The sequence below is a fragment of the Chenopodium album genome, chromosome 1 (genome assembly GCF_948465745.1).
Source record: "Chenopodium album chromosome 1, dcCheAlbu1.1, whole genome shotgun sequence".
Taxonomy (NCBI): Eukaryota; Viridiplantae; Streptophyta; class Magnoliopsida; order Caryophyllales; family Amaranthaceae; genus Chenopodium; species Chenopodium album.
In genome coordinates this window covers 84,089,673-84,114,742 of record NC_137834.1, presented here as the reverse complement: position 1 = coordinate 84,114,742, position 25,070 = coordinate 84,089,673, and the positions used below count along the sequence as shown (strand labels likewise).

General features: G+C 32.4%; 2 protein-coding genes across 2 annotated transcripts; both read left to right on the top strand.

Annotated features, from left to right (window-relative positions):
• The first annotated feature begins 2,122 nt into the window (after positions 1 to 2,122).
• LOC145623686 (F-box protein At5g07610-like) lies at positions 2,123 to 4,725 on the top strand. The gene is made up of 2 exons (XM_081676543.1): positions 2,123 to 2,264; positions 3,421 to 4,725. Exon 2 carries the CDS (start codon positions 3,422 to 3,424, stop codon positions 4,541 to 4,543), a length of 1,122 nt encoding a protein of 373 aa, XP_081532669.1. The 5' UTR covers positions 2,123 to 2,264; position 3,421; the 3' UTR covers positions 4,544 to 4,725.
• A 2,160-nt stretch (positions 4,726 to 6,885) lies between these two features.
• Positions 6,886 to 18,842, top strand: LOC145559265 (phenylalanine--tRNA ligase alpha subunit, cytoplasmic-like). Its single transcript, XM_081620699.1, has 19 exons — positions 6,886 to 7,042; positions 7,724 to 7,885; positions 8,525 to 8,647; positions 8,744 to 8,836; positions 10,108 to 10,164; positions 10,802 to 10,857; positions 11,022 to 11,114; positions 11,930 to 12,020; positions 13,031 to 13,068; positions 13,206 to 13,244; positions 14,155 to 14,231; positions 14,890 to 14,974; positions 15,624 to 15,720; positions 16,716 to 16,812; positions 17,137 to 17,208; positions 17,564 to 17,630; positions 17,912 to 18,037; positions 18,476 to 18,530; positions 18,619 to 18,842. The coding sequence occupies exons 2-19, from the start codon at positions 7,739 to 7,741 to the stop codon at positions 18,670 to 18,672; spliced, it is 1,467 nt and encodes a 488-aa protein (XP_081476825.1). The 5' UTR covers positions 6,886 to 7,042; positions 7,724 to 7,738; the 3' UTR covers positions 18,673 to 18,842.
• The last annotated feature ends 6,228 nt before the right edge of the window (positions 18,843 to 25,070 follow it).

The following is a 25,070-nucleotide window of genomic DNA, read 5'->3' as shown; positions in this document are numbered from 1 at the left end:
CGAAAATGAATATTAAATACATAAAAAATGAACATATTTCAACAATTTATTTTATCATTATTTTTCATTAATAATTATATACAATGAATTTGAACCTTTATGAAAATCATGTTCATTTTAATATCCTAAATGTTCATAACTTTTTGTTACATGTTCATTTTATAAGTGTTTATTTTTTTAATACTAAATGTTCATTTTTATTAAGTTGAAAGTAAAATATAATACGTTGAAAGTTAAATTATCTGAACATTTAGTGTTGAAATTCTGAACAATTTATTATGAATATATATGTTTCGTTATTCATTATGAACATATCTGTTATTGAAATGTTCATTTTTATTAAGTTGAAAGTAAAATATAATACGTTGAAAGTTAAATTATCTGAACATTTAGTGTTGAAATTCTGAACAATTTATTATGAATATATATGTTTCGTTATTCATTATGAACATATCTGTTATTGATTATGAACACATATGACATATAGAGTGATAATTATTTATATTTTTAACTTCTGTATTGATGATTATATATTATGAACATTCTAAATAATTATTATGAACACATGTTGTGATGGTTATGAATTTTGATTATTTGTTATATTTTAGTGAGTGCAGATAAATTGTATTTGTAGAAGACAAAGACTCTGAATTAGTGAAGAAACAAGTAAGAAGTGATGAAGAAGTATATGATATTACAACGAATTTGCCTTTAAGTTGGAGAATTTCTGATGTATATGATCCCAATCTTATGGTTGTATGATAAATGTTCATTTCTAATATATTAAATGTTCATTTTTTTTTTTTTTTTTTTTGACATGTTCACTTTTTATTACTAAATGTTCATTTTTTTTACGTGTTCATTTTTATTACTGAATATTCTTTTTTTTTTTTTTTTTTTATGTGTTCATTTTTCTAACTAAATGTTCATTTTTAAGGTCATGGTCTAGCAAATTTATGATTATATGATAATCTGATTCATTTTTAATAAATGATCATTTCCTTATAACATATAAACTTTTTAGTATTAAATGTTTATTTTTTTACGTGTTCATTTTTTGTTATTAAATATTCATTTTTTTTCATGTTCATATTTTTTAACTAAATGTTCATTTTTTATTTGGGCCGTGTGTTTTGGGCCTCACTTGTTGTAGCTATCTTGGCTGCACTAGAGTGCAGCCAAGACCAATTGCCTTTTTAGTGAGCATTTTTAAACAAGTAGTTAATTAACGAGGGTTGCAATTTTTAGTCGTGTTAAGTTAATAAAGGGGAAGACGGTTGGTTAAATGCACACTTACAACAAAGAATATCATTTGTCAAACATAAAAAAATCATTTTAAATACAAATAATAAGAAACGTAAGTAGTAATTCCAAAATCCAAATCAATATTAGTGAGATACTCTGAATCATAGGCGCGGATCCAAAGGGGAGGGGGGGCCTAACCGGGCCTTGGCCCCCCAATGCCCAGATTTTGATATTATATAAATAAAAAAACTTGTACAAATATTCAAGTTTTATAATAGGCTTGGTTAGTTACTAGTTACATAGCTTTAGAGGTAAGGCATTATTATTTGAAATTCTTTATAATTTCCGCCCGGTCTATAGAAAATTTCTAGGTCTGCCCTTGATTACAGTGATTTACTTATACATGTGTTTTGTTATAAATTCTAAATTTTATACTATTTTCATATTTATATTTAATGCTTATATATAGCCGGCTACATATACCATAACCCTTACTAGTACTATCCTCATTTAGCTTCTTATACTACGTATATTACCATTAAAGCTACATACTTCGTATAACATGTTCCCTAAATAAAACCTCCCATTAAACACAAACCAATAAGTTTCACTAAATCTGCTAAGAGCATGTTTAGCCCCAAGTCTTAAGACTTGGATGTGATGTCATCAAATTCTTGTTAAGACTCACTAAGACTTACACAAATTTATCACTTTAGCCCTAAGACTTAAATATTTGACATATTATAGGTAGAAAAGTGTAAAAAAAAAAAAGCTTTAATAAAAATTAAAGTGAAGTAGGTGAAGTGAGTCCCAGTCTCAAATCTTAAGACTTGGCCTAAACTTGATCTAATTACCACTCTTCTCCTCACCAGTTTTTCGACTTAGGTTTGTACTCCGTTATATTTTTATTTTTTGTTTATTCATCAAACACTCTCTTTTATCGAAGGAGACTCGAGACTCTTGGGAAAAGACTTCAATTTGAAGGCAAAATTCTAGGCAGGAAGATAAATTCGGCAAAGGTATAAGAATGTCTTAATTTCTGTTATTCTGTATACTTTTGCTTCATTGAAATTGCTGAAACTTTCCGACAGATTTTTTTCCCCTGCAATTCCTTTCGAATATGATTAAATTGGGTATTAATTTATAGTGTATGATCTCGAAAGATCATTTTTTTATACATTTTGGTTGGTAAAATTCAGGCAAAATAAATGAAAGTTGTTTAAATTACGGAATTATACTTTGAATTTTGTTGTAGATTTGTCGAATTATTCTGTAACATTAAAGGGTTTTACTAATACAGTATACGGTGCTCTGTATGTTATTTATTTTTTGTAATCATATGATTTTATTTATAAACCCTAATTGATTTAATTGCAAACAATTGTTTTTAGATGAGAAAAATGGTTTTTTTGAGATGCCAAGAATTGATTTTGGTGCACCCTTTATTTAAAACACAGTTTTCTGTGCTCTTCTTGTAAAGAGGTGTGCCAAAATCAATTAGAGGTTGAGGTTTGCCAAAATCAATTTCGTTGTTCTACTTTATGTACCGTACATTGTGAATTGCGTCTCTCATTGATGATTTGGGGATTTTGATTGTATGATTGCTTGATTAGAATTAGATTATCAATTGTAGAGTATCTTTTGAAGGCAATGGTTAGTTGATGAATTTAAAAAATTGGGAAATAATCTTAGAATTAATGATTTAAGGGTAATGTGATGATCAATCAATGTCATGTATTTAGGTAAAATATCTTTATGCTGATGGCAAATATGGTAGGATCGCAAAAGAAAGAAATTTTGTTGAAATTAGACTCAAAGGTGTGGTTTTGTCTGACTTTTTGTTGTTGCTGTTTGTTGATGATGATGATGATGATGATGATGTTGTTATTGTTGAAATTGCATATTAAACTTCAATTCTTTGTTTTAGAGTAAATGAAAAGTAGATGTGTTGATTAGGAATGTAAATCACTTGTACTAGGCAATAATTGGGATAAAGGGATAATGTGTAAATCTTGTTATATGAGCATCGATTCTCAAGGAAGTTGACATACTTTGGATGTGGGATTGAGCCTATAGCGTATAAAATGTATGAAGAGTGAGATGATAACTATTGCAGCTTCCTCGAGAGATCTTTGAGGGCTTTGATTAACCTGTATTTTCTTTGACATTGATCAGGATGAATAGAGTAATGAAGAAACCTTGTGGGGACGTGAGTAAGTTTCAAAGAATTTACATGGACCTCGGAGAGATTCTCAGAGAGCATGCCCTTCGTTATCTCCCAGCAAAATCCCTTCAAAGGTTTCGTGCAGTGTGTAGGGATTGGAATCTTCTGATCTCGTCTCCCTTCTTCATCCATAATCAGTCGATTGCATTGTCCTCAATGTCGGGTTTCTTTTTACAGTCACCAGGAAAACCTCCCTTCTTCATTTCCCCGGACCGAATGGCTCATGGTGTGCCTGACCAAGAACTGAAGTTTTTGCCCGAGGCAGTTGATGTGAAGGCCTCCTCTAATGGCCTGCTTTGCTGCCAAGGCCGCTCTGGGGATAAGCCATACTATGTCTGCAATCCTGTTAATAAGCAGTGGAAGAAACTTCCTAAGCCTACTGCCAATCATGGATCTGATCCTACAATTGCTTTTGAGTTTGAACCATCACTGCTGAATTTCTTGCCTGATTATAAGGTGGTATGCATCTTTGCTTCTACTGACATTGAGGAAGCTTATGAATTTGAGATCTACTCATCGCTGCAAGATTCTTGGAAAGTTGCATCAGAGATGTTCTTCAGCAGTAGAAAACTTACGTTTTTAAAAGGGATTACTGTGAATGGAGTTGCCTATTGGCCAACAACTTGTGGGAAGCTTTTGATCTTTGATTTGAAAAAAGAAAAGGCAACGGAAACTTCTGCTTATGGGGCATTTGTCAACAGACCGCCATATGGCAATACATCCCTGGGGATGATGGATGGGAAGCTCTGCAGGGCGTCTTCAACTGGTTTTTCCATTAAGGTGAATGTGTTGAGAAATATACATAGCAATACAATGCCAATGAAATTTAAGGCGGGTGGCCCTTGGATGATGAAGCATGAAGTTCAGTTGAAATCTTCAGACATGGGACTTGGGAAAAATAATCAGCTACGAGTTTTGTTCGTGTGGGATGGTTTACTTGTACTTGAAGCTGATGGCAAGAAGGTCTTTATTCATGATATGAGAACCCTAACTACGACATTGTGCAACGAATCACCTTCTAATTCTCGGTATGAAGTTTTTCCATACGTTAACAGCCTTGTCTCCCTTGTATGATCGACTTTGTTCATGTCTTAAAGTTAGGGATTGTCTTTGGTTTAGCTCATTTGATTTGTATTGCTAATTAGACTGTGTTGCATTTTTTTTTGTTCTACTTTTGTCGTATCACCTCTTTAATGTATTACATTGCTGGCTGAAGCACTGTTTTTAGATTCTTAGAACTATTTTAGTTTATTTTATGAGCATCGATGTAACTTGCACAATTACTATGAATGCTCTACTCCTAATAGTTTAATGCATCGCCATTAAAATACAAGTTCCTGAATCCTTACTAGGCATTGATTAGCACAACAACAATGGTAAATTTGGGTAGGGGAAAAGAGAAAGGGTGCCTCTTCAGCATTCCCTACCCCCTCTTGGTTGCATTTTGGGAACATGCCGAGATGGGATACAATTATTATACTTCGTTCAAGTTTTAAATTTTGACTTAGGGTCTGTTCTCTTCAGCTTATTTTTAGTTCAGTTCAGCTCCAATAAGTTTAGTTCAGTTCAGTTCTTATCTTAATTTCCTTCTCTCATAAAATATTCTGTTCAGTTCAGCTCCAATAAGTTAAGTTCAGTTCAGTTCAGCTCAGTTCAGTCAATCATAACAGACCCTTGGTGCATTTAAAAAAATTAATCTCTTATGGTCTTTATAAAATAGAATAATGAGTTATTTTAACATAATAACCATTGTTTCATAGGCCTAGCTATTTCTGATCGGGAAAATTATGATTCGAATCCAATCCGAAAAAAACCGAATATCCGAAATTTCGGATCGGCCTTTGGATGTCCGACCCGCATACTAATATTGAAAATTTGGTACTGTATTTCTTTTGGTAGCCCCTTATTTGAGTTGTGTAAAATCTTATATTTTATGAACTTTCATAATAATTGTAAAAAATTAAATAAACGCAACAAATTCAAGCATAATAATACAATAAGGTTTACTTAGGTCCTGTTCTCATACGATGAAATTCAGTTTAGTTCAGTTTAGCTCAATTCAGTCCAGTTCAGTTTAGTTCCTAATTTTCTTCTCTTATAAAATATTCAATTTAGCTCAGTTCAGTTCAGCTGAGTTAAAAAAAAAAAAAACACTTGACTAAAATTCAAGATTACAAATACAATATTACATTTTAATTAGAGCTAACATTATAAATTGGAGTTTGTTGCAAAGTTAGTTAACTTTTTTTATATTAAAAAATCGTATTGGATCAAATATGGATTTTTATAGATTCGTGATCCGAATTCGATCCAAAAATTTTCAGATATCCGAAATTGAAAAAAACAGATCAAATTTCCATTTTTTCGAATAGGATCAACTGGATCACGGATCGGATCGAATCGTTCGGATTGGATTTTTGCCACCCATATTGTTTCATCATACTGTCATAGTGGCCTTTTTTTTTTTTTTTTTTAATTAAAGGTATTCTATCTAAAGTTAATGTGGTGCACAATAAATTCATGTGAATCAGGTTAGGTCTATTTAATTATAGCCCGAGTAAAGTATAGGTTCTAAATGATTCGATAAAATCACACCCATTTTTTCTCTCATCGGTAGATAAACCGGTGTGTGACTCTTTGAGTTTTTATATTCGTCATAGCTAATCATGGGGAGAAATAAAGAATTTTGAGAAGAATCATATAATATGATTCAAAACCGTTAAGTCAATGATTGTCGATTTGCATACTTAATTACTCAAAAAAAAAACTTTGATTTTGAAATCACCCAATGTAATAGATCAAAAATAACACATGAGTCATGAGTCCAATTTAATTTTGACTAAAGGATGCAATGAAGTTGTTTAACACTTAATATTATCCTTTTTTTTAGGGAATTTCTAATGGATGCACTCCATTACTATTAGTCAAGTCATGTTAAGTCAAAATTGTTGTTATTAACCTATTATCAACATTTACTTAACGTTTTGATTACTGTAATTGATTAGGATTAAGTTTGGATGTAATTTTGATAAACTAGATTTAATGAAGTGTGCCAAATCAAAACTAGAAGTGTACTACGTATATTTCTAACTCCGTATTGGACTCGTCACATTTATTTATTGGACGCTTGACCCATTTATAGCAGTGGCTATACCAAGCAAAGCTTGGTGGAGTTAGTGCAGAACTCACCTTGTGACCTTAAGGTCATAACTTCAAACCCCACTAATTACAAAATGCTTGGAAATAGGGATTCCTTTACCTCTCCCTCTATTCTCAAGCGACTTACAAAGCTGCTAAACTTGTGAGAGGTGCTGATTCAATAGGTTATCATCTTACCTTTCAAAAAAAATAAAGTAAAATAAAGCTGTGGCAGATTAGGGTTTTTGCTTGTTAATGCGCAATTTCTAAAATACTCCGTACTCCAGATACTTCAACGGGGCTCCACCCATTGAACAACTCTAATTGCGAAATTAAGAAAAATAAAAAATAAAAAAAATCCTCATCCTCCTCTCTATCATTTCTCCATTGAAGCGTCTTCTGATACTTGTATCCCCCATTGAATCGCCTTCTGAGGTAATTTGTTGTTTCTATTTGTAATCATCATGTCAATTTTACAATCTAAGGTTTAATTTCATTCAATTTGATTGTCAGTGTAGTTAATTTAGGGTTCGAAAATTTGAACTATTGGTTCTAATTACTAAGATTATAACCAACGATTATGTTGCTAGAAATTTGATAATTGAATCAAATATGCCTTTGCTTACTAAAATTATTTATGTGATACTTGAATCAAATTTGGTTGATAATGTGTTGCATAATTCAAGCCTAATTAAGTCCACGAGTTGAGCTTTTTTGTGGCTATTGGAGCATTAGGCTGAGCTTGGGTTTCGAGGCTCATTGAGCTTCGCCATCGAGCCAAGCTTGCCTAAATCCTATTGAGCTTGAGCTCAAGCCGAGCACCTCTTAATGATTAGCAATGCCAATTTTGTGACACATTGGTATAAAAGTAAACACCAATGACAAATTGGTATAAAAGTTAACGCGTAAGTGACAAATTAGTATAAAAGTTAGTAAGTGGCGATATGTGACCCTTTTTTGTTGTTGTTGTTGGAGAAGTGTGTATATATAACTATATAAGTGCTTAATTGTTTTCACTCTTTTTGTTGTTGTTGGTGATACTCATTTAATGTCAAATAGTTTTCCCCTCCAACCCACCTATGATTATTGACAAATAATAACAATCAACTATTGTAGGATTATTAGCAAAAGATGGCGGAAGACGCTATTTTGCTCTATTTGGAAAAGAGCGAAGAAATTCCAGATTCTGGAAAATTTGCCGGTGAATTTGGGATTGATCATGAAGAGGTGATCAATGTCACCAAGAGCCTTAATGGCTATGGGCTTGTTCTTGCTCAGGTTATCCTTCTCTTTCATGCTTTATTGCTTTCATTGAACTCTGGAATTGAATGATTTCTTAATGAATTACATATTGGGAATTTGTCTATTTTCTTGAAGCTGAATTATGCAGTTTATTTTGATTTGGATGTATTTACTTGATTTTTTTTTTTTTTTTTTTTTTATGAATCCTCTTTTTTCTTGGAGGTTTAGAACATTATAAGTGAATCCTATGTTAGGAAGATGTAAATCAGCTTAGTATGCACTGATCTTTTTGCTTAATTAGATTAGAGGAAGGAAGAAGAAGAAGAAGAAGTTGTTTTGTGTATTTTGGTTGGATAGGAAATTATTGGCCGTGAGGTTTAGCAACTCTTTCTGGTAGCCATTTTATTTATTAATTATGCAAATGGAGGGTGGGACTTGGGTGCTTATTTGCGAATTTAGTTCAGTTTGTTTAACTTGATGAAAATGTAAAAGTTAAAATTGTTTGCGCCGTTGCCTATGGATTTAGGCTTTTGGGGAGGTATTTTCTTGAATTAAAATTGGATTATTTATCGCTAATATGTGTTTTTGAAATTACAGTATATAGGCCAATTTTTTTTCTAGGATTTATGCATTTATCACATTTATTATAGTGAATATGTGTGTTTGCCATTGTAGGATATTAAGAAGGAAAACTGGGTTCTCACTGAAGAAGGAAAACTTTATGCTGCTGCAGGCTCTCCTGAAATGCAAGTATTCTCAGCTATACCACCCGAAGGTATTTCACCTGATGAACTTCAGGTTGGCAGTTTTTTTGCTTGCTGTATATCAGTATATTTGATTTGTTCTGTTTGATAAAGTGAAGGATCTTAATGTGATTTTTCATGTTGGATGCAGAAAAAGGTGGATCCTTCTGTTTTTAAGATAGGATTTTCCCAGGCTATGAAGAATAAGTGGGTGGAGAGAGGAAAGCAATCAGTATCCCGAAAGGTAAATTTTCTTGAAGTTCCATTATTGGAAAGGTTATTATTTATTACTTTCTAAACTATGCTACTCCTGAAAGTTCGAACTTTATTGTTTTTCTTGTTTGTTCCTTATTATCAACATCTCTGTCTTTTTTTTTTAAATTTTTTTTTATTTTTATAATTGCAATAATATCTAAGTTTTGATAAACTAGCATTGCAAAACATGAACGTCCATATGACTCCGTTAAAATACATTGTCCGGTCCCCACCCTTTACTATCATCTGTTACAATTATTGAGAAGTCTCGAGTAAATTATTTAAATGGGCAAGATTGAATTGAATTATCAGACTCTTGAAACATACTGAAGGTGTGTTTGGTTCACAAGTTGGTATGAATTTGGAATCATGGATTTTGAACTTGATTCTCTATTCCAACTGTTAGGTTTTGTTCAGGAATATGGGTTTGGTATGATATATTCCTGTCTCCTTGGGGTTTTAAACCCATTACCTTGTGAGCTTGAGGTTTAGGTTTAGAAAATGAAATCTTCCTAAACAAACACTATGTATAGCAGTATAGGTTTTAGGCTTTTAGCAACTTCATATCCATACCTTAGACCTTAGCTGTGTGTACCAAACACCTCGTTAGTGTTGTAAGAAAGCCAAAAAAATTACATTTGGGTGTTTCAGGCTTGTATTTGCATACATTATGACTATCAATTCCTTCATACTTTGAAATCTGATTTGCAATCTGCTATGAAGTGAATTGAAATGGATTAAGAATGACCACACAAGGTGTACTAAGGGCATGGGAACTGTATATCAGTTGTAGCTAAATGTTGGTCTCTATTTTTGGAAGACATAACTCAGCACAGTGACTTAGTATACACTTTTTTTCAATTTTATGTATTTATTTATTTTTAAACTTAATTTTAAACTGGTAAGGAGATGAACCCTGCCCATACCTCAATCTTCATAGTTTCTTGGGCTAGCAGTTGTGAGTAGGGGGAAAGGTAACGGGATCCATACCCCCTCACTTGCAAAATTTGAACCCCTAACCTTATCAAGTGAGTCAAGCCTTGTTTAGTGCATTGATGCTCTATAATCGGGGTAAAATTGTATAAGAAGAAAAGGGTTTTAGGGTTATAATATTCGATCTTTCTATCAAATACGTGTACATAGACAGCGGTGGTGGTTGTTTTGGTGTAGTGAAGTACAAATGTAAGCTTATCTGTATATGTATATATTTGTGTTTATGCAGCTTGATTTTGTAAATATTAATTTAGTTTTCTGTTGCAGGTTCAACATGTTGACGATAAGGTCAAGGACTTGCTTACACAGATACAAGCTGAGGAGGTGAGACATTGTCCTTTCTTGTTTGGTATTTTAATTGCTGACATTGTTCATGTGATGAGGTCTCGCTTCTCATGCTTAGGAACTAGTAACATCTTCCAATGTTGTTATTTGAACAGTAAACGATGTTCTCTGATCAATTTGTTGTTAGAGTATGTGAGTATTGTAATTTTGCTGTAGTGGGTTGCTTCCATGAATTTAAACTTAATTAAATCACATCGAATCTGGACAAATGCCCTATGATTCTATGAATAAGAGTGGATCCTTTGGTTCCGTCTTTCGATATTGTTTGGCCGGGGCAGTAAGTTCTCTACTAGTTATGCTGTTCTTTCTTTGATAAATATTTTCTTTTCGGGACTTTTGGTAGTAACCTCTTGACAAGGCTTGGCGAGTTGGGGGTTAAAATTCATATTATTGATCCATCTAGAGTTCCAGACTTTTTGGTGCTTTCATAATAGGTTATTACGATGAAAACTGTAGTTATTTAAAACTAAGCTATTTTAAATTTGTAGGTATGCTTCTTAATTTGCTACTTTGTTTGTGTTTGCCTTTAGTAATTTGTCTGCCTTGCCCATGTATAAAGGAATTTTTTTCTATAGTCTCTTTGTTTAGCTTTAATTGGCGAATTTCTTGTCTACAGGTGGTTAAGCAAGAGGATATTGATGCTCTCAAACGGAGAAAACTGATTACCTTGCAGTAGGGATTTCTTGTGCTCTCTTATTATACTTTATCTGTTTTTAGCTGACATATTGGATAATGACTCTATGCTAGTTTCTTATCATGTGCTGTTCCTATGTTTATGTCTCCTGGATGCACAATGCGAGCTGTTAGACTGCTAACTCATCATTTGTATTTGCTAGGACATGGAAGGGATACTCAATTTGCAAGGGTCCAAATTATGCCCCAAAAAGGAAAAAAGCAGCAACTGATCTGACTCGAGAGCATTTGCAAAGGTATTTCACTCATGCATCTGATTAGAAAAGGGTATTTTTTTGCACCAGTGCAATATTCAGTCTGCTGCTACGGATGTTCTCTATTCATGGTGCATTACTCCCATTTTATTACGTGAATTGCAATTTCAATGCTGCTGTGCTTTTCCTGGTCTAAAATTTGTCAACTTAGGAAGAAGGGGAACGTTAATTATTTTGTGAAATTATATTATAAGCACAAAACCTAGTTTCTTCCTCTTGTACTAATTAAGTGAGTAGGCCCAATATAAGAGAGTGATAAGTGGACATATTCTGAAGCCATTTAACTATTCAAGGACAGCAATATCTTGCAATTTTTTTTTTTTTTTTTTTTTTTGGAGACCATGTAATGGGGAAATAAGTTTCTATGGGTTGCTGGTAAGGTTAAATACTTAGGTAGAAATTGTTTGAAAACACAGTGGTGATCTTTAACCTTACTAAGGTTAAATACTTAAGGTTAAACACAGTGGTGATCTTTAACCTTCAGTGATGAATTGGTTTGGAAATCTGTTGGGCCTTCAGGTCTTGTTCCTTTGTGAAGGTGTTGTGTCATGTGATCCCTTTCCTCAGTTTACATTGTGGCATACTCTCTAGTCAATTTTTGCATACTTATCAATTAGCCTTTTTTGCCTTGGTGCTCTGTAATGAGTGTAATCTGTACTTGTGTTGCTATGAGCAAACTTTGTATGGCTTGTTGACATTGTGGCGGGAATTTTGTTTCAGAAGTGTGTTTTTTTTTTTTTTTTTTTGGTTTGGTTTTCCTGTTGTTTGACTTTCTAATGCTGTCATGTCATCTCAAGTGGTGCCTGGAAGGATTTGGAACTCAAAGAATACAACTTTAATGCTAAAGGTCTTCCACCTGAAGGTGGTCATTTGCACCCCTTGCTCAAGGTTAGGCTGCTGGTTCTATTTGCTTAAATTCTCTTTTGCAGGGGTAGTTTTTTAAGCATTTCCATTTGGTTGCAGCAATTTGTTATTTAGTTTGAATGCAACTTGTTGACTAATTTGAAATTTTGAATTGCATATCTGCATGTTATTGATGTTTGTACTATTGCTATAAATAGTTGCTAATTGTGGTTAGAAGTTTCAGAAGTCAAATTTTGTTTACAAGTTCCAACTGGGCAATGAAATATTAGCACATGCTTAACCAGTCTGCTTGAGATTTGATATTTCTGTCATCAATCTGGTTATGCCGATTGCGGTTTGGGGTTGTTTATCAACTTACAATGGGGGATGTTGTGTGAGATCGCTAGATGTCGCAACTATTATAGAATTGGAAAAAAGATCTGCAAGTAATCTCTTCTTATTTATACCCCTGTTTTTGAAATTTTTTGACATTTTATCTTTTGGCACTACTCACAAACTCCACTTTGACCGTCGTTTGTTATGTATACATAATGAAAAACATATTCAAGTGCATCTCATTAGATTTGTCTCAGTTTTCATAATCAAAATATCAATGTTTTTTTTTTTTTTTTTTTATTTTTTTTTTTTTAAAAAAAACACTTACAAGTATTATGGTCATAGTTTTACATTGGCAAGCGCGAAAGTGTAAAGTGTGGAGATTCTTGAGAACTTTTTAAAAAGGAGGTATATTTTGCAAATTGAACAATCTGATAGTAATTTAGTAAGAGATGTTAGAAGATAGGATTAATGCAGGGCATTCAGTGCAGTAGATGCTCTTTTTTTAGGTGAAGGAGAATGCTAATTTGCTAAGTCCACAAGTTTCTACAAGGAAATTATTTTTTCTTAGTTTTCACTCAGATTTTTCTTAGTTTGCTCAAGTCTAAATTCTTGCCTGTCAGATTTCTTTTCTTAATATCTATTATTGTCCTCATTATCCTGATCTGTCAACTGGTTCTTAAATTTTTTGTTATGTCTGATATCGTTCAACGTTTCAGGTTCGGAAGCAATTGAAAGACATTTTTCTTCAGATGGGGTTGGATTCCATTTGTCTCTCTTCTTTTTTGATTGTGTTCTATTTCCTTGTTCATTTATTTATTTTGTTGAGAGAATTTGCTCTGATCTCTACTGATATTTTATTGGCTCCACAAATTTGTCTTGGTCTGGGCGCAGCTTTGAGGAAATGCCTACAAACAATTATGTCGAAAGCAGGTATGCTTGTTCTTTCATTTAATACTTGTATGATGTCTTCTATTTTAATACTTTAACTTCCCAATCTATGCTATTTACCTTCTAGAGCTATGTGTAATAAGTAAAAATTATGATCTGCTGAATTCAAAGAAAGCCGTAAATTCTCCCAAATCTGTTGTCATATAGTTAATGAGGAATCCATTGATTCATATTCTGTTCCATTTATTTTAATATCTAATGCAAGCTTTGTGTCATATGACCCTTTTGTGTCCTGTCACTCAGAACGCTACAAGTTAAATAATCTCTTTGCATTTAAGAGGCCTAAGCTAAGAGAGTAGTAGTCTATGCACAGTTTTTATTTCCAATAATCACAAATGGTGACTAGCAGTTAAATAATTGTTTTTGCGGCTTTCTTTGATTCTTTTTCCCCACTACACATGTTAAGTGATGTTTCAACAAGGAGCAGCCTGTTGGATATTCTATCTAGCGGATAAACAATAGCAGTGAACCCATGGTCTGGCAATGAACGTATTTTATTTGATTGGAGACTAATTTATTTGGAAAATGTCCTATTTCATTATTTGTACTTGGTCTTGTTACTAAAAAGACTTTGAGGAGGATAATTATGGGTGGGATTCTTTTTGCTGCAGTTAAAGGAGATTTTTACACTATTAGCTGTATTCTTTTTTCTTGTGGTTGATTGCTGGGAGACTTGGAAATCCATACTAATTAATTTTGTTCTTGAAATAGATATGTTTAAGGCCATGGTTTCTATGGTTAGAAGTCAATTCTCTTTAGAGAGAGAGACAGAGAGGATTATTTGCACTACCCAATACAGGGATATTTTTAGTTTGGACTTGGAAATTTGCATCTTCATGTTTTGCTTGGATTTATTTATTTTTTTTTAATGAAAACAATTTTTTTCTTTTAGCTTTTGGAATTTTGATGCGTTGTTCCAGCCACAACAACACCCAGCTCGTGATTCACATGACACTTTTTTTCTAAAAGGTTTGTTGTAATTCATCTTGTTTATAGCATCTTTAAGACATCTATTGTTCCATCTTTTATATCAGTTTCTTTTGAAATTATTCTTCAACCTCAGGTAAACCTTCACTTTTTCTGCAATTTCTCTGTAATACTACCTCTGTTACATATTATTTGCAACGATTAGACATTTTTCCTCTCTACTTTATGTCAAATCGTTGCAAATAATATGTAACGGAGGTAGTATTACGATATAGTTTTTTGTGGGATTTTTAGAAAAGTACCTGGAAGGCTGAGTACATCTTACCTATCCTAGCCCTGATTTGTTGCTTTGTTGGGAATGATTGTTATTGTTGCTATTGCTGTATTACCATAAAACCACTTTAATTGTGTTGTCAACTGATATTGATGCTCATTTAAGAGATTGCGGAAGGTTTCTTAATTATACTGATGTCCTAATATATTAATATTATTATACAGCAATTGTTTTTTTGCCTTTTGATAATGGATAATCTGAAGGATCTTCATTTTTTAAAATGTTCTTGCGCAAACCTAGGGTTTATAGTTTTTCTACACTGACCTAGCTATGGTGATTACTTTTACGAGGTTGTGCCAACCTAATTTGCAACTTTGGAACATTGGTTTTTGTGCTTATTGAATATGTAATTTTGCTACTCTGCAGAACCGTCCACTACACAATGGCTGCCTGAAGATTATGTTGAGAGGGTAAAGTGTGTTCACGAATCAGGTGGTTATGGTTCCAGAGGGTATACATTCTTCTTTTTTTATTTTGTTCAATCTCATTCTATTATCTACTAACATTTTATTTCCTCTGTTTCTTATTAGTTGACATGTTTACAAATATCAAATTTCATAACTTTTGCTCAATGAAGATTATATATATATATACTTCCTCCGTTCTTTTATTATTGCACCACTTGCCTTTTTGGGAAGTTTCACAAATATTGCACCATTTCCTCTTTAGGAAAAAAATTATTTGTGTTCACACTACAAATACCCAACATACCCTTGCTTTTTTACACTTACTTTTTTAATTTATCAATATGTCACATGGGCAATTTTGTATTTTTACCTTTCTCTCTCTTACTTTTTTCCACTACCAAAATATTTGCACCCAACCCCTATGGTGCAATAACAAAAAAACGGAGGAAGTATATATAATCAAGCATGGTCAAACATGCCTAAAAAATGTATGCTTATATGAAACTAAGGTAGTGTCAGTCCTGGGGTGCTGTTTTGTCACTCCTGTTTTTCTATGTATTTGAATCTGGAAACATGGAGTTAGCTACTTCAAATATTTACATGTGACCCCCAAAGTACCTACAAACTGTAAGTACTGTTTAATATTTTGTTCTAAAATTGTCTCTTAATTATTCAGAATGATGTTAAATGTAGGTATGGATATGACTGGAAAAGAGAGGAGGCGAACAAAAATCTTTTGCGAACACATACAACTGCTGTTTCTTCAAGAATGCTATATAAACTTGCACAGGTATTTTGGGACAGTAACGATTTAATTGCTGCAAGTTTTTAGTGGTAGTTGAACCTCTCAGGACCCTCTCTGTCTCTTTAGAGTTATCATATTTTGTATAGAATAATTGACATCATTTTGCCATTGCCTTAATTCCATTCCAAATTGAATGTCTTCATATTTGATGGTTGGGGTGCTAATTAGATGTTTTTTACATATGCACAAAAGAGATCTTTTTTTTTTTGTTTTAATTTTTATTTTTAATATTGTTATCCCATTTTGTAAAGTATTATTTTTTTATACTGTTATACCAATTTTTTTTTTTTTTTGATATTGTTATCCCATTTCTTTATACTTCAGAAGAGATGTGAATACCATGGCTTTTTGTTTCTGTTTTGATGTGTGTATTTATGGATGGTTAAATGGTTAGATGTTTACATGTTTGTGTAACATATAAAAATTCAACCCTAGTCCTTGGTAGGCTCTTTTGGTCCTCTATCATTGATATGGATCTGAGTAGACCAAAAAGAAAATCAATGGATGGATAAAAAATGTCTCATTGTGTCGGTCGTGTTTATATACACTGCTACAAACCAACCTAAGAAATCTTAATTCATGTAGAATCCTAAATAAGCATGACAAATTGGCAAGAAAAGCCAAGGAGCCAAAGACACGCCTATAATGCAAATCAGTCTATCAGAAAAATAATTCTAACAATATATAACACAAGATTCAAGCTAACACCTTGGAAGCCCACAAATAACCCTTTATTAAATGAAAATATAATAAATTAACTATAATTTGCAACAATGATTACAAATGCTTGGCAAAATGTTAAGTGGTGAAGATGTGAAACCATTTTAAGTTCTACATTGGATATGGAGAGGTCTTTTGCTTTAATACTCCTTTATGCTTTTATTTAATCTGTATCTTATGCTTAATGGCTTTGCCAAGTTATAGTGTTCAATTGGATTGATGTATCTTTTTTCTGATCATGTTTTTTCTTATGCTTGTAGAAACCGTTTGCTCCTCGAAAATACTTTTCAATAGATCGTGTGTTCAGAAATGAAGCCGTTGACAGGACACACTTGGCAGAATTCCATCAGATAGAAGGTGAACATTTTGTTTATTTCATAGTTGGGCATTAGTCCTATTTCTAAATATTGGGTATATGTATGGCAAAGGTTGGCTGCAAATTTTGATTCTCATGCCGCCGTACCCTTTAAGGTCAACAGGGCCAATTTCTTATTGCACTGCCAATTGTTTTAAAATAAATAAAATAATTAAACTTGTGTCATGTCTGTTTAACATTTATTGCTCATAAGTCTGTAATTTTGTAAAGTTACCTTTGAATTCGCAGTACATCAAAAGTCCTCTGATAAAGTAATGAGAATTTGTTGTGTGTTACTCACCTAATTATGTATCTTCTCATTTCAGGCCTTATATGTGATCGAGGCCTCACCCTAGGGGATCTTATTGGCGTACTGCATGACTTTTTTTCACGTCTAGGTAAGATTTGCCTCTGTTTATTCAAGTTATTGTCTAGCTTTTGTAAATGTCATGCTACAAAATTATTCTGTGGTCTGTTTGACAAAGAGAATCTGAATATCTGTTCAAAGTGAGAATAGAAAACCAACATATTTCTTGATGCTACTCAGCATAGTTTTTGAAACTCTTTGGATGGCCAGAACTCCAAATTTAAGCTTTTGCAGGATGCTACTCAGTATATACTTCCTTGAAACTTTTTTCTTATAACTACTGTGTGATTTGTATCTCTGAATCTGGAATATAGCTTTAAGCGACACTTTGTTTTAAACTTGGATGACTTCTGGTGATGTAAAGAAGTGTTTTATGACTTGTGCAGGGATGACGAAACTTCGTTTCAAGCCTGCGTACAACCCTTACACTGAGCCTAGTATGGAGATATTCAGGTAAGGAAGATTTTCAAAGAACAGTAGTGTATAATGTGAATGTACTATACATGTCATTGTGATTTAGAGAAAATACCTATTTTTATATTTCAAAAAATCATGTCATGTTCTTTTGCACAAGTATTTGTATTCGCTGTGTCCATGATCGAATTTGTGGATATGCATAATCTGGTTTGGACTGGAATATGAACCAAACTCATCCAGTTGGGACCTGTTCATTTTGCTTTGCAAATCTGTCAAATTGTCACTTGCATTGAAACCTCCGATCTTTGATTTGTCAGTTATCATGAAGGCTTCGGAAAGTGGGTGGAGATAGGAAATTCTGGTATGTTCAGACCAGAGATGTTGCTTCCAATGGGGCTTCCAGATGATGTCCGTGTAGTTGCATGGGGGTTATCCCTTGAAAGGTGAGCTTAAATATGGTTTCATTTCTCTAATAATGAATACTGCAGTTAAGATATACCAGTCACAATTTTGTTAGAGCACTTTCAAGCAAACTGAAATATGTTTTCTATTTTAAAAGGATAAATAGTACTGATTTCTTTATTTTGTGGCTACTTTAGCTGATAGAAAAACTATGTTTTCTTATAAGAATATCTAGTATTGATTCCTTATATTGTGGCAAAGAAATGACTAGAACCAACAAAAAAGAAAAGGTGAAGTGGGATTGATATTAGATGACAAACTTATCATGGCTTTTAAATAATTTGTGACAATTGGTGTTTTTTTTTTGGACTCAAGAAATGGGATATTGAAATGGACGTAAATATGTAATCAATTGCAAGTATGTGTGAGCATCGTGAAAAGAGGAACTGTTTTTTTATTTAGCTTTTTTGTTTTTGCAGGCCTACAATGATCTTGTATGGAATCGATAACATAAGGGATCTATTCGGGCACAAGGTATTTCTTATGAATATCTATAGCTTTAGTTTATTAGAATTCTTTATTGGCATTTTGTTTAACACTTGGACGTTTTCTTGGTTGTCAGGTTGATCTGGGATTGATGAAGAAGAATCCCATTTGCAGAATTGGACTTGAATAGGTTTTAATTTTACCCCAAATGCAAATTTTGAATACAATTGATTGTTTTAGTTGAATTTTTAACGAGCTAGATTTTATTTTTTGACATCATGTTCTTTGATCTTGTGTATTTTTGTTTTTGTAATTGTTGGTTCCGAGCATTTTTTGTTTATAACTAATATATTTCTTCCATTTTAAGGATTAACCATAAAAATCAAGCAGGGTGTAACGCACACGAGTGAGAACGTAAAATTGCTACTCTTACATATCTAGTATGTTCAATACTTCAATGTATAATTTTACACACAAGTGCTAAGAGGCTCAAACCGCTCAATAAACTGGAGTACTTGTATTTGGCGAAGGAAGGAGGGGATAAGATTTTCAGTTTGTCATGTATCCTTATAAATCTGCAACAGAATTAGGCTGAACTTGACCATATTTGCTTAGTCAAAGATCTTGTATATGTTAAGAAAACAGTTAGATCTTCCTACATGAGCTTTTCCTATGATTAACGCAACAATGATTCATTAGCTTTTCCCATGATTCATTAGCTTTTCCCATGATTAATACTGACCATGAAATTTCTATGTTGACGTTTTTTTTTTTTATGTTGACCAAGCTTTTTTGTAAGTGTTGACATAAAACTTACAATAATTTTTTTCTTTTCCTCTGCAATTTAGGAGATTAAAAAAAAATAATAAGGTTAATTAGATCTAACGAAAACTCTGTTATTGACTCAAGAGCACATAGTTAAGGAAATAATGGAGCAAAAACAAAGGGACATAGGGAGTAGGAAATAATTCTTTTGTCAATATTTACGGTACATCAAGTAGGGGTGAGTGTAGCAGGGTACCCTGTAAACCGGCATTTGTTGCAACAGGTTCCTAAAAATAGAAACCGGAATCGAAACTTGTTCAATAGGTTCCTAAAAATTAGGAAATGGAAACGGAACCTGCAGGTTTCGGTTTCGGAACAGGGTATCATGTCTTTGAAAGTAAGCTTAATAGTTACTTGATTGTCTAAAATATTTAATACAAAATTATAAATACTTTTATTAATACCATTAATTAAACCATTAAGAGTAAGATGAAAATTGGAAAAGAAGAAAGATAGAGGTAGGTGATATAATTTTGATATAGGGATTTTTATACTTGGGCTTAAATGATAGGTTTCGGTTTCATATATCCTATAGGGAACCTATACTAACAGGATACCCTACAGGTTTCGGGTTTAAAATTTTATTACCCGAAACCGGAACCTGTTACAATAGGTTCCCATTTTTATTACCCGGAACCAAAATCTGTATCGGAACCTGATCTACAGGTTCCGGTTCTGAAACCTGCGGTTCTGAGCAGGTTTCGGTTCCAGTCAAATTACCCTGGAGTTTTGCTCACCCCTAACATCAAGACTCAAGAGCACATAATAATTCTATACATTAACAACTTTCTGCAAGGAATCAGACCAGGCCTAGTATTCGCTTTACTTGTGCAAGGAGGCCCAAGAATGTTAGCAGGGGTTGAGAAGGGAATTTTGTTAAAAGTCAGTTTTGGATGGGAGAGGGTAAAATAGTAATCCATAAATAAAATTGATTAAGGAGACTGTTTTGGAGAGAACCTTCCTCTCGAAAGAATGCTTGTATTGTAAGTCACCTTGGTTGCAATACAATTACCTTGGCTGCTATGGTTACTCTGTTTTCTTAGCTTTGATTACTCTGTTCTGTTCTAAATCCTAGCACTTTCTTGAATTATCACCCCATAGGTCTATATCCCAACACTGAACTTGACCAAATTATCATGTTGACTATCATTGACCATGACTTTTTAATACTTGCAACATAAGCAAATATACATACATTGTATTTAAACTTATTTAGGACAAAAATTTTACCATAATTTTGTAAGTTATTTTTCGCAATTTAGGAAGTGAAAAGAAAAAAAAATAGTTTTTGAGAAAACGAGAAATAAGAATTAACACTACGTAATACATTAATATTCATTATATTCTTATTATATTCTTGTTATGTTCTAAATTATTATTCAAGAATCTCGAGCAGTCTCACTTATTCGTAGATGCAACTCGCGGTGCGGCTTGCTATTAGGCTGTTGGTCGGCCTCCGTCATCGTTGTCCCATCATGCGCCATTGATCGTGCTGCCTGCAGAATACACTATACCAATTGTTCATGCCTCTCAAGACGTACATGTAACACCCTAGAAATTCCTTTCCTTTAAATATCCATTCTACTCTTTATAAACTATTTAGGAATAATTAAGACATTACCGCCACCGTGAAAACGGCTAAGGCAATTATCAAAGATACACAGCGGAAGACTCAAAATTAAAAACCGTTTAAACAAGTCAACTCATAGGTCAACCAAACGAAAATAAAGTTTAAAACCAAACAAACAAATTCAAATAAAATCAAACTACAACTTGGAACCATTAAAGGTCCTTATTCAAAACCGTTCCAAAACCAAACCTTTGTGTTATTCCACATAAAATATGTCATAAATAAATAAAGCATAAAACACCTCGTAACCTAATGAAAGCTAGTAAGATTCACTCTTCTCTCATGCCCCATCATGATTATGCTTCAATACCTGAAAAGTTTATCTCTACTTGTTTCCACTACTCTCCATTAAAAATGGGTCATCATAGGGCCAAGATAAAGACATGGCCAAAACACACAAACACACACAATCAGCAAAGCTGAGTACATAAGCGTAATTAAACACACTATCATGTTTTCACTTATAAACACACCCTTACCTCAATGCACCTGTGAAAAAGCACACACAACATTCAACAAGACTTTTAACTAGACACTAAATAATTTATTTAGCATTGATTACGCATCGAACGGGTTTCCTCCTACTAACCTCCCCAAATAAATTGAGGTTAACTGACACGGGAGCTAACCGTGCCAGCGACAAAACCACTCAAAGGTGGCGGAATTCCTGCGCATAATAATAAATAAAAAGGAATGTACAACATCATGTACTCCATTAGAAGTTATGGCTAAATGTAAAACCCCATAACTCCCCCCATTGTTCATACTCAAGGTATATATGTTCCAAGAGTTTTGGTGCGTAATCTCTTTCACTTTACGTTATTTACCTTTTATTGGACTTGGTGATGACTCTCAAAGCATCAGAAAACAATCAACAATAATTATTCAATCAACCACACATACCAAATTAATTCTTGAACACTTAGTGACCACATATTATTTAATGTTGAACCCTTTTTAATTCTACCTCAGTGTCAAAGACACCTTAAACGCATAATGCGCCAAAAATCCTATCCCTCAATGTTAAAAACACCTTAAGTGCACAAAGGCACCAACATAAAATTTATTCCTCGTGTACATAGACACTTATATAGCTTCTTCCTCATGCTTAAAGCATCAATAAAAATTATTTGAACCATAATAAAATTCTTTTTCAATATTCCAAACATAATTAAACAGGTAGTTTAATTAATCATGCCTTCTAACGCGCCATAAATAAAAATGTGGTTCAAACACAACATGCCCAAAATATAATTTTCCAATCCACAACCATCACAAATAATTCATGCTTCACAATTCAATCACCAACACCATTAATTCACAGTTCCATACATAAACCTTAGCATGATACTACTTGTAATTGATTGAAATCAAGCCTAGCATGATTCTACATCATCAAAATATGCTAAGTACGCGAACGTACCTCAAATAAGCTCTTAAAATAACCGAGTACTCTACAACAATTCTCGAACCAAGTCTCCTACATAAAGGGACAATAATACTATATTAATTACCCTTGTATACATAATTTCCAGCAACTTAAACTCACTTTAAATAACTTATAATAATCTGAAAATTATTTAAAAACCCCTAATTAAACTCCTTTTTAATGGATAATCACACCCTTTTATTAAAAATCACAATTATACTACTTTAAATAAAATTCTAACATTTTAAACTAATCAAAAATCCTTTAAAACTTCATCAAAATACATCTTTATACTTAAATTATCCATGAAAACATTAACCCTATTAGGTAACATAAGATATGTATAGATATCAAAGATAATATTATACAAAATATATCCTAAACCTAAGATGAGAATATTCTATGGATATTCTCTATCAATCTCTTACCCCTTTTAAACTCAAGGATTAAATTTAAAGCATAAAAAAAAACTTCGTTAAAAATCAAAAACTGCCCGAAAATCATATTTAGAGGTTGAATTTGGCAACGAGAGGGTGGAGCTCACTACCAAAGGTAGTAAATATTTCTTAAAACGTTGTTTTCACACGAAAAACACTACTTTTTTTTTATCAAAATCGGACGAGTTCAGAACCTGATCGGGATTAAAACAGGATTAATATTAACGAATGGAAATCTAATTATTAAAACATGAATTTGCGTGTTCAAAATAAATCTGGAATTAAGTTAAACTAATCAGTAGTTATAATCACCAAAATTTCAAAACATCATTACTATAAAAGCTCTAATTCAATTGTTCATAAAAACCCTAGGTTATAAAATTTACAAAATCTGAAAATTATAAAGTTTAATCATCAAAATACAATTTGATACTAATTAAATTAATTTCAAACAATAAAATCAAAACCCATACATCAATAATTATAATTACACAAATTAATAAAACAAAGGAGAGGAAAAAATAAGACTAACTTTTTGTGTGGGAAATTTTTGGGGATTCATGGGGTATTTATAGAGTAGAGAGTGTAGGGTTAAATTTGGCCTTATAAAAATGTGGGCATGAGTTATGGGATAGGGCTTAAGTTATAGGTTTTGGAATGGGTTATTCCAATAAGAGTATGTAGGAATAATTTACATTGCCCAATAATTAATAAACGTTTGGCCCAAAACATATTTTACTTTTATAAAACTTTATATTTAAAATACTTTAACCCTTTAAAATATTTAATTAAAATACTTGAGCCCTTGACAATACATTTTATTAATACTTAAATACTTTATAAAATACATAAAAATACGAGGTATTACAGTACATGTGTTGTCTGAGTGGTACGACGTGTGTGATTCACCCAGTGCAACGGAAAGTGGATGTATGGTGAGATATCGGAAATTATATTCGATACATGAGCCCATGAGCCGGAACTAGGGCTAGCATCGTCTGATGTAAGCTCTTGTCGTGGTATGCGAAATTTGTTGTTGATGGATATGTGTGATGACACTCTTCCGTCAATGTTATTTAATGGTTTCAAATCAACTTTGATTTTGAGTTTGATGATTAGTGAGTTCAAGTCGTCTTTTGAATGATATTTTGAATGATTACCAATGGACATGATACGAATGACCGGGATTGCTGTACATGTTGTCTTTTTTTTTTTTTTTTTTTTTGACAAAAGATACTATTAAAGAAAAACAGGATTACAACCTAAACAGACTAATACATGAACATAAAAAAACCACACACACTAAGAACTAGTTCAGGAGGATCTAAGATAAGAAAATACTGAAAAGATCGTGCAGCAGACCAAGAGCCACGGAGCCTGGACAACCCAGAATACCAAATCACATCCAAATTGTGGACCAAGAGAAGCTGATTGAACTGAAACTGAAAATACATGTTGTCTTGATTTGGTGGCTATTGTTGTTATTGAGAGGAGAAGCCATGTTTGTATTAAGATTTTGTTGCATTTGATCCAAAATATATATATATATATATATATATATATATATATATATATATATATATATATATATATATATATATATATATATATAGTAGTGTGTATGAATATTTGTTTTTTTTTTTTTTTACAAGTATAATCTACTAATTTTATTTATAAAGTAACGATTCCTAATCCTTATTGAAATAGAATTACAAATTAGTATATATGGAGAGAGTCCAACTGTATGACATCTATATTTTCAAGTTTATTTTGTATAGAAAAAGTTTTCTTATATTTGTATAAAAAAAAAAATAAAAAAAAACCTTATCTTTGTTCAATTATTTAAACTAGAGTGCATCCGTGCTAAAGCACATAATATATTAATCATATATGTCAATGTTTTTATGGGAGTTATTGAATTTGTTTAAGATTTGAGGATTAAGAGTTTGAAGTGTTGTGGTTAAAAGTTGAAAAAGTGTCTCTTAAATTATACTCCGTATAATAGATTACTTAATTTAACTGAAATTAAATTAAATTATTTTTATCGAACAGAAATTAAATTTATCAATTTTCTATTAAATTTCTCTTATAAAGTTAATGATTTTTGCTGAAATAAGTTAATTTCATGAAATAAACTTATTTTTACTGAAGTGGAATTATTTTTACTGAATACTTCGTTTTATTTTGTAAAGTAAAGTGAGCAATTTTTTTTTTTTTTTGACAAGAAAGTGATCAAGGTCTTACAGTCTAATGGTCATACAATATGA

Coding starts and splice junctions, on each gene's coding strand:
- LOC145623686 (XM_081676543.1), top strand. CDS start 3,422: ATGAATAGAGTAATGAAGAAACCTTGTGGGGACGTGAGTAAGTTTCAA.
- LOC145559265 (XM_081620699.1), top strand. CDS start 7,739: ATGGCGGAAGACGCTATTTTGCTCTATTTGGAAAAGAGCGAAGAAATT. Junction 8,837..10,107: donor AGCAATCAGTATCCCGAAAG/GTAAATTTTCTT, acceptor TTTCTGTTGCAG/GTTCAACATGTTGACGATAA. Junction 15,721..16,715: donor TGCTATATAAACTTGCACAG/GTATTTTGGGAC, acceptor TTATGCTTGTAG/AAACCGTTTGCTCCTCGAAA.